Source organism: Pezoporus flaviventris, unplaced genomic scaffold (assembly GCF_033815535.1).
Source record: "Pezoporus flaviventris isolate CSIRO_AGI_PZ_B2104156 unplaced genomic scaffold, CSIRO_AGI_Pfla_v1 ptg000070l, whole genome shotgun sequence".
NCBI lineage: Eukaryota > Metazoa > Chordata > Aves > Psittaciformes > Psittacidae > Pezoporus > Pezoporus flaviventris.
In genome coordinates, this window is record NW_026892618.1 from 657,747 (window position 1) to 673,186 (window position 15,440).

The 15,440-nt window shown below is 38.7% G+C and overlaps 1 protein-coding gene and 1 long non-coding RNA gene across 4 annotated transcripts in view; one reads left to right on the forward strand and one right to left on the reverse strand.

Annotated features, from left to right (window-relative positions):
* SMC1B (structural maintenance of chromosomes 1B) overlaps positions 1 to 5,864 on the forward strand; it is a 34,641-nt gene extending 28,777 nt beyond the window's left edge. The window contains exons 22-26 of one of the 2 annotated variants that reach the window (XM_061472030.1): positions 1,667 to 1,818; positions 2,070 to 2,139; positions 3,924 to 3,989; positions 4,336 to 4,446; positions 4,721 to 5,864. In XM_061472030.1, coding sequence (XP_061328014.1) covers positions 1,667 to 1,818; positions 2,070 to 2,139; positions 3,924 to 3,989; positions 4,336 to 4,446; positions 4,721 to 4,825 — 504 coding nt within the window. In that variant the 3' untranslated portion in view covers positions 4,826 to 5,864. The remainder of the gene's footprint in view (positions 1 to 1,666; positions 1,819 to 2,069; positions 2,140 to 3,923; positions 3,990 to 4,335; positions 4,447 to 4,720) is intronic. The other variant, XM_061472031.1, reaches the window with a different exon arrangement.
* On the reverse strand, positions 1,774 to 10,283 carry LOC133278862 (uncharacterized). 2 transcript variants are annotated; one of them, XR_009746712.1, is made up of 4 exons: positions 10,220 to 10,283; positions 7,516 to 7,715; positions 5,931 to 6,056; positions 1,774 to 1,893 (listed from the first exon to the last, which is right to left on the reverse strand). It is a non-coding gene; the product is annotated as an uncharacterized LOC133278862 (long non-coding RNA). The 2 variants fall into 2 exon arrangements; XR_009746711.1 differs by having other exon boundaries at positions 7,296 to 7,715.
* Positions 10,284 to 15,440: the final 5,157 nt, after the last annotated feature.

Sequence of the window (15,440 nt, forward strand, 5' to 3'; positions counted from 1 at the left end):
TGAAACAATGAGTATTTTCCAGATGCATTGCCAAAAATAATTAGTTGGGTGCTTGCTTTCTGAGGTTTGGGATGCTGTGCCTTGAGTTGAGCCATAGTGGCAACGTGGTCAAGAGATTACCCTGTGATTAGCTGGGAAGCTAAAACTGCCTACTAGATACAAACATAGCACCTGAAGGAAGCCGATCTGATTGCGCTGGGAGAGAAGTGATTGCTCTGTATGCTCTGGTTAGATAAAGAAAGGATTAGCTCTGAGTTTTGCCATCAGAGGAGGTGGGCTAGGTTGCAGCTTGAACAGATGCTTTTTAAGGAACCTTAACAACTATTAACAGGAAATTGCCTTTAATATTTCTTAATATATTAATAACATTTATTAATAATGATTTACTGTCCAGTCTACAAAAGAGAAGCTTTGATCGATTAATTTAACTTCCAGAGATTCTGGACTTAGAGCATTCATGCACTGAATATATTGCTCAGTAGAATTTATTTCATCAGCACATTGTGTGCTAGGCATAATTCAAAAGAAACTACAGCCTGAGAAATTGCACATAGACAGATTCACTCCTGGGTTCGACACCAGTTCTCTTCCATTCCGCTTCTGTGGAGGGAGAAATGTCTTTCCTTTCATATCTTGATGAGCAAAAATATATGTACCCTAGTAAGCTATAAAATGATTTTTTGCTAGTAGTGTCCATACATCTGAAAACTTCCTCTTGCATAGATAGATGCAGTGGCACAGAACTGGGAGATGTGTTGCAAAATATTTGACATGCTTACAGTCTGAAAAGCAGTGTTATTTCAATGATAGGCATTCTCTCAGCAGAGAAAGAGGGGAATATAAGTGTACATCAAACAAAACAAAGATCCTGCAAGCACTGTATCTTGCTTCCACCACTTTTTACCACAGAAATTGTTTCAAACTGAAGTATGTGTAGTGGTGTGGGTTTTTTTTGTTTGTTTTTCTTCCACTGTAAATATGAGAAGAGTCATTTGAAATGAGTGTCTCTTACGGAAATTTTATCTGTATCCGCTTGTGCAGAAGGGAAGAGACTGAATTATTCTCGTTTCTTCTGTTAAATGGGAAACATAAACCATGTAACAACAGACTTATCCATCATCCTTTTTAATGGTTTCATAAAAATGGCCATTCCTTTAAGATAATGCTTTTAGTTTTTGAACCTGGGAACAAGGATACAAAGAGGAGAGAAAGCCTACCTATATTAAAATCTTTCTCCACCTCAAAGGAAGATTTTGTAAAACTAATTTTCACAAAAAAAAAGTGTAATTTTGGAAGTAGATTTACATCCAAACAAAAAAGAAAACTCTTTTGGAAGTCTAAATTTTTAGTAATTTAAAAATTAAAGCATTTATATGAAAGGTAGTAAAATTGAGCTTATTTAGTGGTTGAGAGTTTGTAAATAACAGATACATGGAGTTGCTCCAAAGGTGGTCTTGTTAATCAGCCTCCTGGCTCATGGTTCATTGAAAAAGGCATATTCACTGGGGAATTTTATAATGCTGCTCTCCAGTATAGATGAACAGGGGTTTCCTACTGTCGTACTGGTAGTTCCAACACTACCTCAATCAGTATTTAAACCTAAAAAATACCCATCTTGATAATTGTATAGCTGTCACTGTTAATAATGAAATACCTGTGTTTCCAGGCATTCCTTAGTCCTGAAAATCCTGAGGAGCCTTACCTGGAAGGCATTGGCTTTAACTGTGTGGCTCCAGGAAAACGCTTTATGCCAATGGACAGTTTGTCAGGAGGTGAAAAATCTGTGGCAGCCCTGGCCCTTGTGTTTGCTATACACAGGTAAAAGTATTACTAGGCTCTTACCCAGGTATGTGGCTAAGTAAGTGGCAGGAAGATAGTGTTATACTTACAAACCTGTTGGGAAAAGAATCTGCTAACAGCGTAGTCAGACATTATTAAAGTCCTTATTCTTTACTTGTCATTACTTCTTACCAAAATGTTATGATAAAGTAAGAGAAATCTGTAAAGTACTTAGAATGTTCATTAACGTTTTTGCATCTAAATGCAAACTACTATCTTGTTTTCTACAGTTTTCGGCCAGCACCTTTCTTTATTTTAGATGAGATAGATGCTGCCCTGGATAACACAAACATCGATAAAGTAAGTTGGTCCCTTTCACTTTATCTTTCTATCAACAATATAGTGCTATCTTTTTGTATAAGGATGGCTACTTTTCATTATAGGTTGTTGGTATAAAGAGATTGGTTACGCTGTCTTAACCTGTTTTAAAATATACTGAGTTTATTTAAATCCATGAAGGCATGCCATGCTGTGCCATGTGTGGTACAGTCTGACAGGAAGGTCACTGGTGAAGTGCTGGTGGTTTGGTTCAGTTGGAATTTTTAAGGCCTTTGAGTTCCCTTACCTCTAAGAAGTATTAAAGAGTGCATGTGCCTGTTGGAATTGAGTCATTCTATCGCTGGAGTATTGCTCTTATCTAATTGGCCAACTACACATTAAAACCACTGGGGGGCTATCATTCCCATTGGTTTGGCCACATGAATTCTTGCTTGATTAAAATACCTTTCTGTCCTCCTCTTAATTTCTCTTCCCCTTTTTGCTAACAACTATTCACTGCAACAAAGCATTATGATAGAATAGAAACAGTACATTGGCAAGTTGTATGTTTATAAGATGTATATCCAAGAAAATAAAGAACATCAATGCAGAAGTTTTAAGTATTTTAAGTTCTGGTCTAATGTATATTTAGGAAACTATCATCTATAAATAATACTTCATGGCCAAAAGCAGTTAAGCTTGGATTATATTACATATCAAGGTTAACCCTGAAATTGCCTTAGTACTGTCTGTATTACGCTTTTCATTGAGTCCTTGGGGCCCAGCTAATCTGCTTCCTGCTTTCAAGTTGAATTGTGCTTTTGCCTGTTCTGTGATCATCCTGGCTAGAGCCGCTCGTCTGCCATGAAGCTGCAGCACATCAGCTGCACCACCCTGGGTGGTGCTTGGATTACTGCCCTTCTGCAGTCCTCTGCCTGCCTGCTCTGCCCTGGCCAGGTGCAGTGCAGAGGGACTGGGGCAGAATGACAAACAGAGCTGCTCTTTTCCCATCAACAGCGTGCGATACAGGTGGTAATGTGTAATGTGCTTGGAGAGCAGCTGCCCTTGAAATGCAGGAAGATGTTGACAGAACATCTGTTTCCTAAAAAATTCCTTGAATTGGCTTCAATGTTTATCTAGGGATTCTTATAAGGAGAGTCACGTTATTATTTGAGCATGTGTGAAAAGTGTTTTAAATTGCGGAATGAGCAAAAGCAAAATTGCCATGATCTGCAGGTATAATTAATTTTTCCCTGCACCCAGAGTCTTTCATATCTTATTCCTTATCTCTGAGATACAGTTGCTAGTGGAAAGTACCAGAGCCTTCAGACAGAGGAATTAAATACTGCAAGTGAGCAAAAAGGATGCATGGTATATATGTTGCTAGTACTCACTGGTATCCAGGTTTTCTGAATCACAGAATCACAGAATGGTTTGGGTTGGAAAGGACCTTGAAGATCATCCAGTTCCAACCCCCCGCCACAGGTGGCTCAAAACCCCATCCAGCCTGGTCCTGAACACTGCCAGGGATGGGGCATTCACAACTTCCCAGGTCTTTTTCTGCCCATTCTTACTATTTATGTTGAAGTAGATCTCCAATAATTTACTTGTAATTGCACTGTAAAATGAATGTGAATCATGTAACTCCCTAAAGACAGTGCTTCCATTAAGAAGATGACTTCTATATCACATCAATAAAACAGGGCAGGCAAAAGTTGCATTAAAAATGTACAGGTTTTCCTTCATTCAGCATTTAATTTATATTGTGGGACACTGCCTTACTCAGTCACCAATTTATCAGTTCATGTTTGTCCTTTATTTTGCAGGTAATTGAAAAAAATGATGCTTTCTGCAGTGAACTAATACATTTTGAGGACCTTAGTATACTGCCAGTAACAATGTTTTCACGCTTTTTTTTCCTGTTCGGGAATTTCCACCTTTCTTTGTTGTTCTGTGAAGTGCAATATTTTGCATTGACACTGGCCTTTTTCTGTACCTTTACTCATTGGAGTGAATGATTATTTTCTTGAGCATTTTCACAAAGCAAGTGTGAGGGGTTGTCTTAGGAACATGCAAAGTGTCTGTCGTAAGACTATTTTATTTCTCATTTTATCCTTGCTTCCTAACTGAGTTACTGAATTCTGGAGCTAATGTAGTTTAGTTCTTCCCTCATCATTCCCTCATTACAGCATGGTTTAAGTCTGCCAGAGCTAACTAATATTTGGCTTCTTCCCAAAGGTATCAAGTTTCATTAGAGAGCAGGCACATGAGCAGTTACAAATGATAGTTATTTCTCTAAAGGAAGAGTTTTATTCCAAAGCAGACGCATTGATTGGAGTGTGTCCAGAGGTAACAATTAATTATTACCAACTTCTGTTAAACAGTACACACTGGGGTTTGTTGAAGTACTGATTTACACTTTAAGTGTTACTCCAGTGATTCGTGTATGTAATTGTGTTGCTGGATTTGAACTACCCTATGTTCAGAAATAAGTGCAGGTGCTGGCTTGACGAAAAGATCATTTTGGTAACTCAAGCTTGTTATTGCATCTCACAGTAATTTATGAAATGCTTATTTCAAATGACAGAAGTGTTTTCAATTGTATAATCTTTCCTTCTTTTAGCGTGATGACATTATGTTCAGTCGAGTCCTGACTTTGGATCTTACAGAGTATTCAGACACTGATGACCAGGAAAGAACAGAGACGCACAAACGCAGTTCAGAATAAGGTGTGGATGATTGCGGGGCCAGGTGACAACATCAGCAACTGTGTTTACAGGTGCCTGTTATAAAGCTGAATCTGCATATGGCCATTAGAGGTTGTTAGACAAATGTTTCCCTTTCAAATGAAGCAGTTTTCTAGAATGTTGAAGTAACTTATTCATTGATACAGTTCTGTTAACAAGAGAGTGCCAGATGTTGTTCCTGAAGTGCAGGTAAGCCTCTGGCTTTTCTCATGAACAGTAACCTGCTTAGCCGTATCCCCAGTGCACTGCTTAGACGCGCACTACCGCACAGACCTTTTGCAGTCTGGCTTTTCTATACTGCAGCTCCATCCATTTGCCTTCAGATAGGATTATTTTCTGTTTCTTAAAACAAGTTACTGGAATCTGCCCATTATCTCAGGTGATTCCTGTGCTGGCCAGTAAGACTTCAGTCTTCCGCTGCAACCTTATGAAAATACTAGTTACTTTACAAAAGCACACGATACGTCTCTATAAGCATTATGCAACCTGGAGATATTTCACCTGTGAGATATTTCACCCCACCCAAAAGTGGAAGAAATAAAACAGCCTTAGAAAAAAGTCTGTTGGTTTGCAGTTAAGACTGTTATTACCTAGTTATCCCAGTGAAGCCCAGTTTATTTTGATGGCCATGCTTCATCCAGGGAGCCAAGTTAATGAAGTTGGTTATGGAACACTGAGAGAGGCTGAATTACTTCATCTGGCTTATGTTTCACCTCAGTGTATGCTGAAGAGCTTCATTTGGTTTATGGTTGTTCATAATTAGATCTTATGTTCATATACTAGCTTCCTTGTGTAAGCAGTACAGCGGACATCTACTTTGTAATGTACCCCTGATACTGTGCTTGTTGCACACAACTGGTGTCTGGTCAGGTGGGGTTGCTGCATAGAAAGGAATGATGTGAGCAGTAATAACAGGTTCCTCTGGGAATGTTTCAACAATGTAAGTGTGCCAACTTATATTGTAGACAGATGTATGTCAAATAGTAATGTTACTGCCATAGTCTATTAAATAAAATAATTTACTCTCTAAGTCATGAATTAGCATCAGTCCCTTAATTCAGGCTCCACTGACAGATGTGGAAATACTTATAGTAGTCGGAAGGATGAACAGAAGAGCAGCCTCTAGTGATATTTCAGAGCTCTTCGAGCTACATCAGATGCTGTATTTCAAATACTGAAGTTTGGGTTGGTTTTTGCTTATTTAACTATTTGCTGAAATAGGAAAATACAGCAAAGAATTGAATGGTCTGAAGAATGGTGAAAGGTACATCTTTTAGGTACCGTACAGCAGTGGTCTGTTTAGCTTTAAGTATTTTATTAAGGGAGTGAATGCCATCATCAGAAATGTCCTATCACCATCATTACACAGGACAAGAAATGGTCAACAAGTGGGTTTTTTTTAGTAAATGTCTTCCATTTATACTTATTTTTAAAGAGCCACCCCCGGTAGAATTGGCAAACATCGTTTGACATACCACTTTGTAAGTTAGCTCTTTCACAGTGCTCAGGTAATAGTAATGGGGCCTTGAACAAGTTACTCTTTAATTTAACAGGTAAATGGAACAGCCAAGTTTCAAGGTGTCCCTTTTGACTGTATTTCAAACCCTAAGGTAGCTACAAAGCAGTCCCATCCCTAAGATTCTTTGATGGGGGAGGAAACCAAAACCAGGCACTTCTACCTTCTTATGGTGCATGTTAGGAATTAAAATAACCCCTTTACTTATGCATCATCTACTTTTCAGCATACAAGTAAGTGGCACTTGAGTCAGGGGAAGCTATTGTACAAGTTGCAGTGCAGCAGTGACTGCAGGGACAGCAGAACTGCCAATGCTATGCATAAGCTTCCCTCACCAAAGAAGGGAATGTGATTTCCTACCCTGGATCTGACTGCAGGCACAGGATAAGGAGTTACATAGGCATAAATAACTGCAGTAATCAGTGTCATAAATAGCTCATCTGATTTATTTTGCTGCAACTTGAAGCAACAGTTTGTGTTCTAAGCTGATCCATCAGCATCCAAAATACCATGACTATCAATTCTCAAAAAAACACATTCATGTTGACTAGAGAAGCAAATTGTAGAGGTGAGAGTCTTTTAGTGCTGCCACTAAAAGACTTAACTTTCAGAAGTAATGTATGCATAAATACAGTCTCTCAAAGGGAAAGGATGAGTGTAGTCTATATTCAGGCTGGTCTTGCTTTTGTTTTTTACCTTTAAAAAAAACCCAACAGATCAAGCCTTGAGAACTGATACTTGAGATCCTTAGGAATTGTACCGCATATAAAAAGCCAAGTATGGGTTTAGGAGAGAGGAATACAGCATTCATGCGCTATGTCAGATCACTTTTCTTGGCATAATGTCTTCAGGTCTTTATCTACTTAAGGGACAAAACCCCACACACCACAAAAACTTGACCCATCTCAGTAATTAGTCCAGAAAGAAGCATGCACCTTACTTCTAAGCTCTTCATTCTGTACACATACATACTAGAGAACAAGCAGAAGCTGTTTCTGTGACCTGGGAGTAAAGAGTTGACATACCATGATTCAGATAGCAAGGTCATGTGACAGACCCACCACTTCCACTCCCTGTACGTCCTCATTTTGGTGTTGTGATGTGACCTCAGCAGGCATAACAGATCAAATCCATGGGGAACATAAGCAGAGATACCTGACTGAATCAACCCTCCAGGACTGCCAGATACAAATGTGTCAGTGTCAAAACAATATGGCCCTGAAGGTGCTCTCTTGCAGACACTGAGGTAAGAGGCAGCTTAGAAAATCCAAGATGATTGCCAGTGCTGGCAACTGGGTTGGTAATTTTATCATTTTAGGGCTGAGACAATTCAGTGGTAGGTGAAGTAACACCACCTCATCAAAAAAACCCTAAGAGTTAATGTGCTCAATGATTGGAGTAGTTCAAATTAGGTAAAACTTGCATACTAGAAATTGTATCCAGATACATACTTACATACTAACTGGGTTTAATTCTGCTGCATTGAGACTATCCATTATCTGCTTGCTGAGAGAATTGGCAGCATACTATTTGGATTTAAACAATGTTTAAACTATTTCCATAGAAACCCACTGCAAACAAGTCAGCCCTTGTGTATATGTATGTCGTGTCCTTGCTGGTACATTACTATTGCATCCTTTTCTCCCTGTATGATCTCAACATGCTGACAAATGCAAACAAATACTCATGGTAAAGGTGTAAAATACGCAAGTTATCATGACATGAGTTCTGTAACTGTGACACAACACTTCTGATGGCTTAGGAAGCTGCATCGAAGCTTGTAAGCAGCCTTGTGCTGACAGAGCCCTGAGGAGTTCAACCTCCAACTGCCTAACTGCCGTTCAGCTGATGAGAACAGAAAGCCCTTCATTTTAGAGGAAACTAGAGGAGAGTTGTGGGTATGACACAAGTAATTCCTGAGAGATTCAAATGTTAACCTCTGTTGAGGTTTCATGAAGAGCTTGGTCCAAGTGGCTTGAAGCACAGGCAGAGAAAACTTGCAACTGCTTCTGGAACAGTTTTAGTAGTGTGGAAGTGCCCACAGAGCAACGTGTGTGACTCTCAATCTTTACATACACAACACATTTACAGCTTTAAAAAAGAGAAGGCTACAATGCACAATTTTTATTCCACTTAAAACCATGGAAATTCTCAGCTCAAAACTTTCTAAGCAGCAGATGTAAAACTGTAACTTGACAATTACTAATTGTCAGTCCACTGGGCTTGCCAAACACCATTTCAAATGAATTTTTGAAAACAGGACTGTCCAATCATTTACCTAATACATGTCTGATGGAAAGTAAGCACAACTGTTTCAAAGAGACATTTAGAGTATTTCAAAGAAACAAATTCCTGGTTTTCTGGGAGAAGCAGTAATATTTATTCTCATTTGTTTTTACTTTAGGAGACACAACCATAAGAACATTTGTGCTTGTTCTGATCAAGGGTTCATCCTGCCCACTGTTCAGGTGTTACTGACCACAGATGACTCTCCGAGGTGTATTTGGTTCTACGTCAGTATTCACCACACAAGCTAGCACAACAACTGTTGTGTTGAGAAAATCTGGCTTTTATGGTTACTTTGCAAATAAGTGAAAATGCATTCAAATCATACAGTGATGACACTGTACACAGTCAAGGATTTAGTAACACCCTTGACTTGCAGAACTACCTTTACAGATTTCTGATTCCTGTTAATCTGGTAATATGGATGTAATATGGAAATAACACCTTTTATTTCACAATCCGCTGAAACCATAATGTTTTACATGAAACAGCCTTAGCCAAAGCAATTAATAGACATGTAGATAAGGTTGCTAGCTAATGCCTACACAGGACACATTGCTGAGAATCCCCATGCCCTCCTGCTACATTCAGCATAAACTGTTTCAGTTTACAAAGTGCTTAACCAAGTATGAAGCACTCAGTTGAGAAACTTATTTCTGGGATTAGTTCAAGTTTTCAAGCATGATGTTCATCTCGTATCCAATTTTCAGGGATATATTTCCACTGTATTTTCAGATTTTCGTTAAGAGTCACTTTTGTATAACCTTTGTAACATAAGTTACCTGGATTTCTGTTCACTTTCAATTGTTGATCATTCTGATGAATCCATTGCTGAGCCCTAAGTAAAACAAGCCTAATTCTTAATGCTTCTACCTTAAAAAAGGCCAAAATTAAGCCCAGATATATTACTGTTGGCATTTTCTACTTATTTTTATCAAGTATTTTAAAATTGAGACTTTGTATGTCATATCCCAGTTAAGGGAAACACTAACAGAAACCAAGCTGACAAAAGTATGAGTGTAAACCTACAATAGCTCCATTTAAGCTCAGACAATTGACATTTTGAAGCTAATGAAGATAGGTTATCCATGTAGCTGAGAAATACTTGTGTCTTTATTCAAGATAAAATTTGTCATATTCACTAAAAATTTTAAGCAAATGAATGCATTTCTTGAATTCATTTTTAATTCGACCACATTTGTGGAAGACAGACTTCTGCAACACGTGATGGTGACAGGCTCTGTGGCAGCCACCTGGCTGCTCCACCTGACCACATGAGTTTTTAATTTGCAAGTATTTTAAGTAAAACTTTATTTCTGTATCATCTCTACTGTCTTATGTCTAAAGCACAAGAAGGACTGCATCTTGGCAAGAGAACCTGGCTACAAAGTTTGGCTACTTAGAAATCCCCAAGTTTCATTACATTAATTATTGGGATTAGTTTTTATGAGGATGTATTTTTTGTTTGGCTTTGAAATATATCTTAGTTTGTGGTTGTGGACATTGCAGGCTCCAGACCCTAATCCCTCAAATAAGCATTCTGCCAGACCCTACAGTTTATAAGGCCACTTACCGACTGTCAGGTTCACATGCTAGAAGCTAGTTTGGAAGCAAGAGGCCTATGGTTGGAGACTGGAGAGAAACAAAACAATCACCCTATGACAGAGGTTCATCAGCATGTGGGTTTTTTTTTGAGGAAAACAACAGATCTCTTCTGCAGATGCACCCAGCATGTCTTCTCAAATAGAAAAATCTTTCCTCATCTTCTCCATGCTCCCTTCCTTCACCGATAGCATCCTACAAAGATGCTCCACCATCATCTGAAGAATGTCAGCGCTTTCAAAATTCAGAACAATAACCTATCTAGAGCAAAATACTTCAAAATCTAGAGAACAAGATTATATATGGAAAAGTTATGAACTTGCTTTTTGGAAGCAGAAGCTGTGCAAATAAGTGGCAGCAAATATCATTTAGTACTGGCTAAATGGCTACAAATAATCAAGTTCGAATCTCTCCATGCCTTTGAATACTGAGCAACTGTGACGTCTTGAATATTCCCTTATTAGGTACAATAAACACTTCTTCAGTGATCATGCCTAGAAAAATAGGTCTGGGGCACCAGCGTTCAACACTGGTTTCCTTTTAAGGCACACTGGGCTAACAAAAGGTGTGTGCACTAGCTTTTCAAAGAACCTTTCCTTGTGGCAGCCTGGAAATCGTAGAATCACAGAATGGTTTGGGTTGGAAAGGACCTTAAGATATCTACTTCCAACCCCCCTGCTATGGGCACGGATGCCTCACACAAGACCATGGTACCCAAGGCTCTGTCCCCACTGTAATCCAGGAATGCCTGGAGGCACTGAATGGGAGCTGGGTCTGTACTCCAAACACAGGGGGGTTCAGACCAAATTCTAATTGCATATGTTTCTTCCTGGCCAAGAAAATTTTGTTTAAGCATCTACCCATGAAATAACAGCTCTTTTCACTGACTGAAACGTCAAGGTAGCGCTTTGACTGAATAAAACGGTTTTCCCAGGCAGTTTAATACAAGGAGACACCCCAGAAAGTTGAATACGAAGGAAGCGCCAAGCAAAGGTAAAACCACTTTCCCCCATCTGTCCCACTCCGGACGCTCTCTGGAAGCAGACGGCGGCACCGATGGTCCGTACCAGCAACCCAGACCTGATGCTGCCGGCGCTGCGGGAGCATCCCCTCCCCACAGCTTTTACCGCTGGCTGGGAAACAGCTGCCCCGAAGCTGGAGTCCGCCCGGGAACGGTTCCCGCCCGTTGATCTGCTCATACAAATGAGCCCGCTGGGAGTCTGTATGGAATAGAAGAACCTCTTCTCAGCTCCAGGAGAAAGGGAACCCATAAACTTGAAGATCAGTGGTGTTAGTGCTGTGAAAACTTACAGCTGACAGCATTCAAGATGACAAATTATTATTAGGGTAAGGAGAAAGCAGAACAAAGCTCACATGAAAAGATAAATAAGCAGCAAAAAGAGACTGCAGCTACCTTCTGTGGCTCTACAGCACGCTGGGCTTGGTTGCCTGGATTTATAGAGGCGTAATCGGGGGCTAACGGTGTGACTCGCAGTGACAGTAGAGCAGCCCTTTACTTGCAATTCACTTTTGAGAGCCAATAGCCAAAGCTCTCTTCTACTTCAAACTGCTTGTCTTTTTGGTTTGGTTGATTTTTGTTGTTTTTTTGTTGTGTTTTTTTTTTTTTTTTTGGGGGGGGGAGAGGGTTGGTTGGGTGTTGTTTTTTTTTTAGGGGGGGGAGGGGGAGGAGGGTTGTTAGTTTTTAATCTCTTCTAATTGCTTACACCCAAATTCCAATTGCAAAACTGTGTTGAAAATGCGCCATTCTCTTAACTGGGGTTTTCAAAACTACTCATGGTACCATCTTAGAGACTTTTGAGGACTTGAAGTTCTTATTGGCATAATAGGTTGCCCAGAGAAGCTGTGGCTGCACCTATCCCTGGCAGCATTCAAGGCCAGGTTGGACAGGGCTTGGAGTAACCTGGTCTAGTGGAAGGTGTCACTGCCATGGCAGAGGGGATGGAACAAGATGATATTAAGATCCCTTCCAATCCAAAACCTTATATGATTTTGCATATCTCTAAGCTTTCCAAACATAGATCTTAAAAGATTTTCTTATTTTCTCTGGTCAGTTACTTCAATTGTTTTGGGATGCAATCAGGATTCACAGGTTTTGCATGCCTGAATGGTAGATTTGACTGCTCTCTTTTGTTCATTAAATGTTAGTGTTTTATCGATATAATGGTATAGTTTCAGGAAGAGTTTTGGTGAGGATGGCCAGTTTTGCAGAGAAAACAAAACCCCGCTGTTTTTACTCCATATTCGCTATTAATTTTGGCAGGAATAGTTGTGCTGGCTGAACTCACTTCACGAACTTCCAATTTGCATATGAACATTGTGTCCTTGTGAACTGTCCGTGTAATACTCCCTAGACATCTCTTCTCATTTTGTCATATTTTCTTACATTAATATATTGCATGTCCCTTAGAACGCTTCATAAGGATTTGGAGACTCATAGTGATAAGGAAGATGAAGAATATGATTAGAGAGAATGGGAAAGGAGATAAAAAAAACGTAACTCACCTGAGACCCGAAGTCTGGTTGAGCTAGCGAGGCTCTGCGATGCTTTTAGCTCTTTGCCTTGCACCCTTCACTCCTGCCAGTCAGTCAGCGAGGTATTTCGTTCAGGGTGCGGTAAACCTGAAGGTCAAAGATGTTTTAGAAGCAGCAGATGATATTCTTCTAGTTAAGCCCCAGTAACTATGTGTGAAATCCAGCTTGGAATGCCGTTTGACACTGTGTTGTAATAACATTAGAATGTATTACTAAATAATTTACTGAATACTCATAATATTTTTTCAGCTGTAGATAGGAGTCACAAAGACTTGCTAAATATTTTGCTGAGCCTGAGACTCAAGGTCAGACTCATCCTGTAGATTTACAGTACCTAATACCCTTCCTTGTTTCACACAGATTTTAGAAGTAGTATGAGAGGAAATATTTGTGAGGAAAGGCCCTTGAAAGCTTTTCCATTTCTCAGTCTGAATCAATTCCTCTGCTAAATGTTATTACCTTTTCCTGGAAGTCTTGCTTCTTCCATATCCTTAGACTACAATAACCATTATTTTAAAACCCCAACAGTGTCCCCAGCAATAATAAATTATATAAGCTCTGGATTCTTTTCTGAGGGGTTAAGAAAGTCACTAAGGACAAAGATTGTCATCACTTGCCAATCAAATAAGGTACAAAAGTAACCATATAAAATACAATCAAAAAGGAGGTTTGCCATGCTTTTCCAAACATACAACAAGAGGTAACAACATTATTTTCTATTATATTTCCTTGTCATTGTTTGAAATATATATGACAGAGACAACCAAAAACCATTACAAGAAAAGCAGCATAAAGTTTGGTAGCAAAAGTGGCAGGGAGAAGAGGATGCTGCAGTGTGTTGAAACCTGTAAGCTTTGAAATAGGAAGGAGTTTCTTTCAAGAAGGAATAAAGAAAGGCAAGTATTGTTGCTACACTGAAAAATATAATCATTACAGAATCTTACCACTTATTCAACCTGAGATTTCTCTTTCACATTATAGAAAATTCAGATATTTCTCTTAAGTATACTAAACAATAAGTTAATTTGGTTGTTTATTTTGGGCTTTCTTGCAGACTTTGGAAATACTACTCAAAGTGATGTAATCAGGATAAGAAATGCAGCTGGTGGGTTTTGGCTGGAAGGAGCAACGCATCTGATTTATTAGTCTGTGCTTTTATGCACTGAGATGTGATGTTGATTTACTTTTCACATCTTGCTTTTTAATAAGTTATGATAAAGTAAATATAAAGTAAATCCTAGTTTACATTATGCCAGAACCTGCTGGTTTGAAAGAAAGCAAGTAAAACTTGTAATGAAAGTTTATTGAGCTTGCTGAAAGGTATCTTAAAGATACTAACTCATGTCTTCATTTTTTTCATAGCAGGAAGCTGATTTGCCACTGTTGATTGAGATGAAATTCCTTTTACATGAACAATGGAATTTCTAGTTACTCCTTGATAGGTGATTACTTTTTTCTACCTTGGAGCTGACTGGATCTTACTAATTTGTCATCTTTGTAAACAGAATAATTTATAAAATGTCTTGAAGAACAAAGATACTATCAGAAATTTAAAGTATGTTTTCAAAGGCTAGTGTCAGTTCACTTAGAGTTTACCTATGATTAATGTGGAGATTAATTTTCAAGGGCAACCTTTGACTTCCAGTACTGTTTGTGTATAAGCCCTGTAGAGTGACATGATCTGTAAAATGATTTGGTATGTAACTGCAGGTGTACTCTAGAGAGAGATTAGTTTTAAAACGGCCAAATGACAAGCACATCTTCAGTGACAGATACCAACAAGGCCTCTCCCTACTTACAGGAGCTTTAACTACAGGCAAGTTCTGCATTACCTTGTGGCCACCTCCCACACCATCAGAATTGCAGTCAGTATTCTTCTGTGTGTACAATTTCTTGCTGCTGTCAGTGACACAGGGAAGGGATGATAAGCTACAGCTTCTCAGGAAGTTTTTTGAGGTCTCTTTTGCACAGTAGTATAAGATTTAATAGTATAATAGTTAATAATTAATAAATATTATTTAATAAATAATATTTAGTAGCAAGATTTAAAAGGTTTCAGTAACAGATTTTACTCTACACAGAACACAGGACAAAATGCCAGATTATAAATTATTGTATTTAACCCTAAAAGGAAGCATACTACCTGTTCAATCCATTTACCATGGCTTTTTTGCTTTTCCCCACAATAAATTATTCCAATAATTAACAGTTATTAAATTATTATTGAAATAATAATCATAAATGAATATAAGCCCCCTTTTCCTGTAATAAAAATTCATTTTCCTGTAATAAAAGTTCATACAAATAAAATGGTTTTATAAATAAAATCCAAGTAACATTAGCATCAGCAAGAGTGTATTCATTTCTGTATAGGCAAATGTGGAAAAATATGTATTAAAAAGGTTAAATGATGTGGGAAATTAGCTCTGTTAGCTGCAGTCTTTCTGACCTTGAATTTAGTTTGAACTGTTTATAACAAAGTCTGAATATATGAGTTTGCTCTGAAAAACTAAGGAGTTGTCTTTTGCATCTCTCTGACAAAAAAATATCGAAACCAAAACCCAACAAAACAAAGGAGCTCTGTCACAAGGTCCTGTTCTGTTGCTGTTCTGAACAGCAACAGTGTGTGAAGCAGCGTG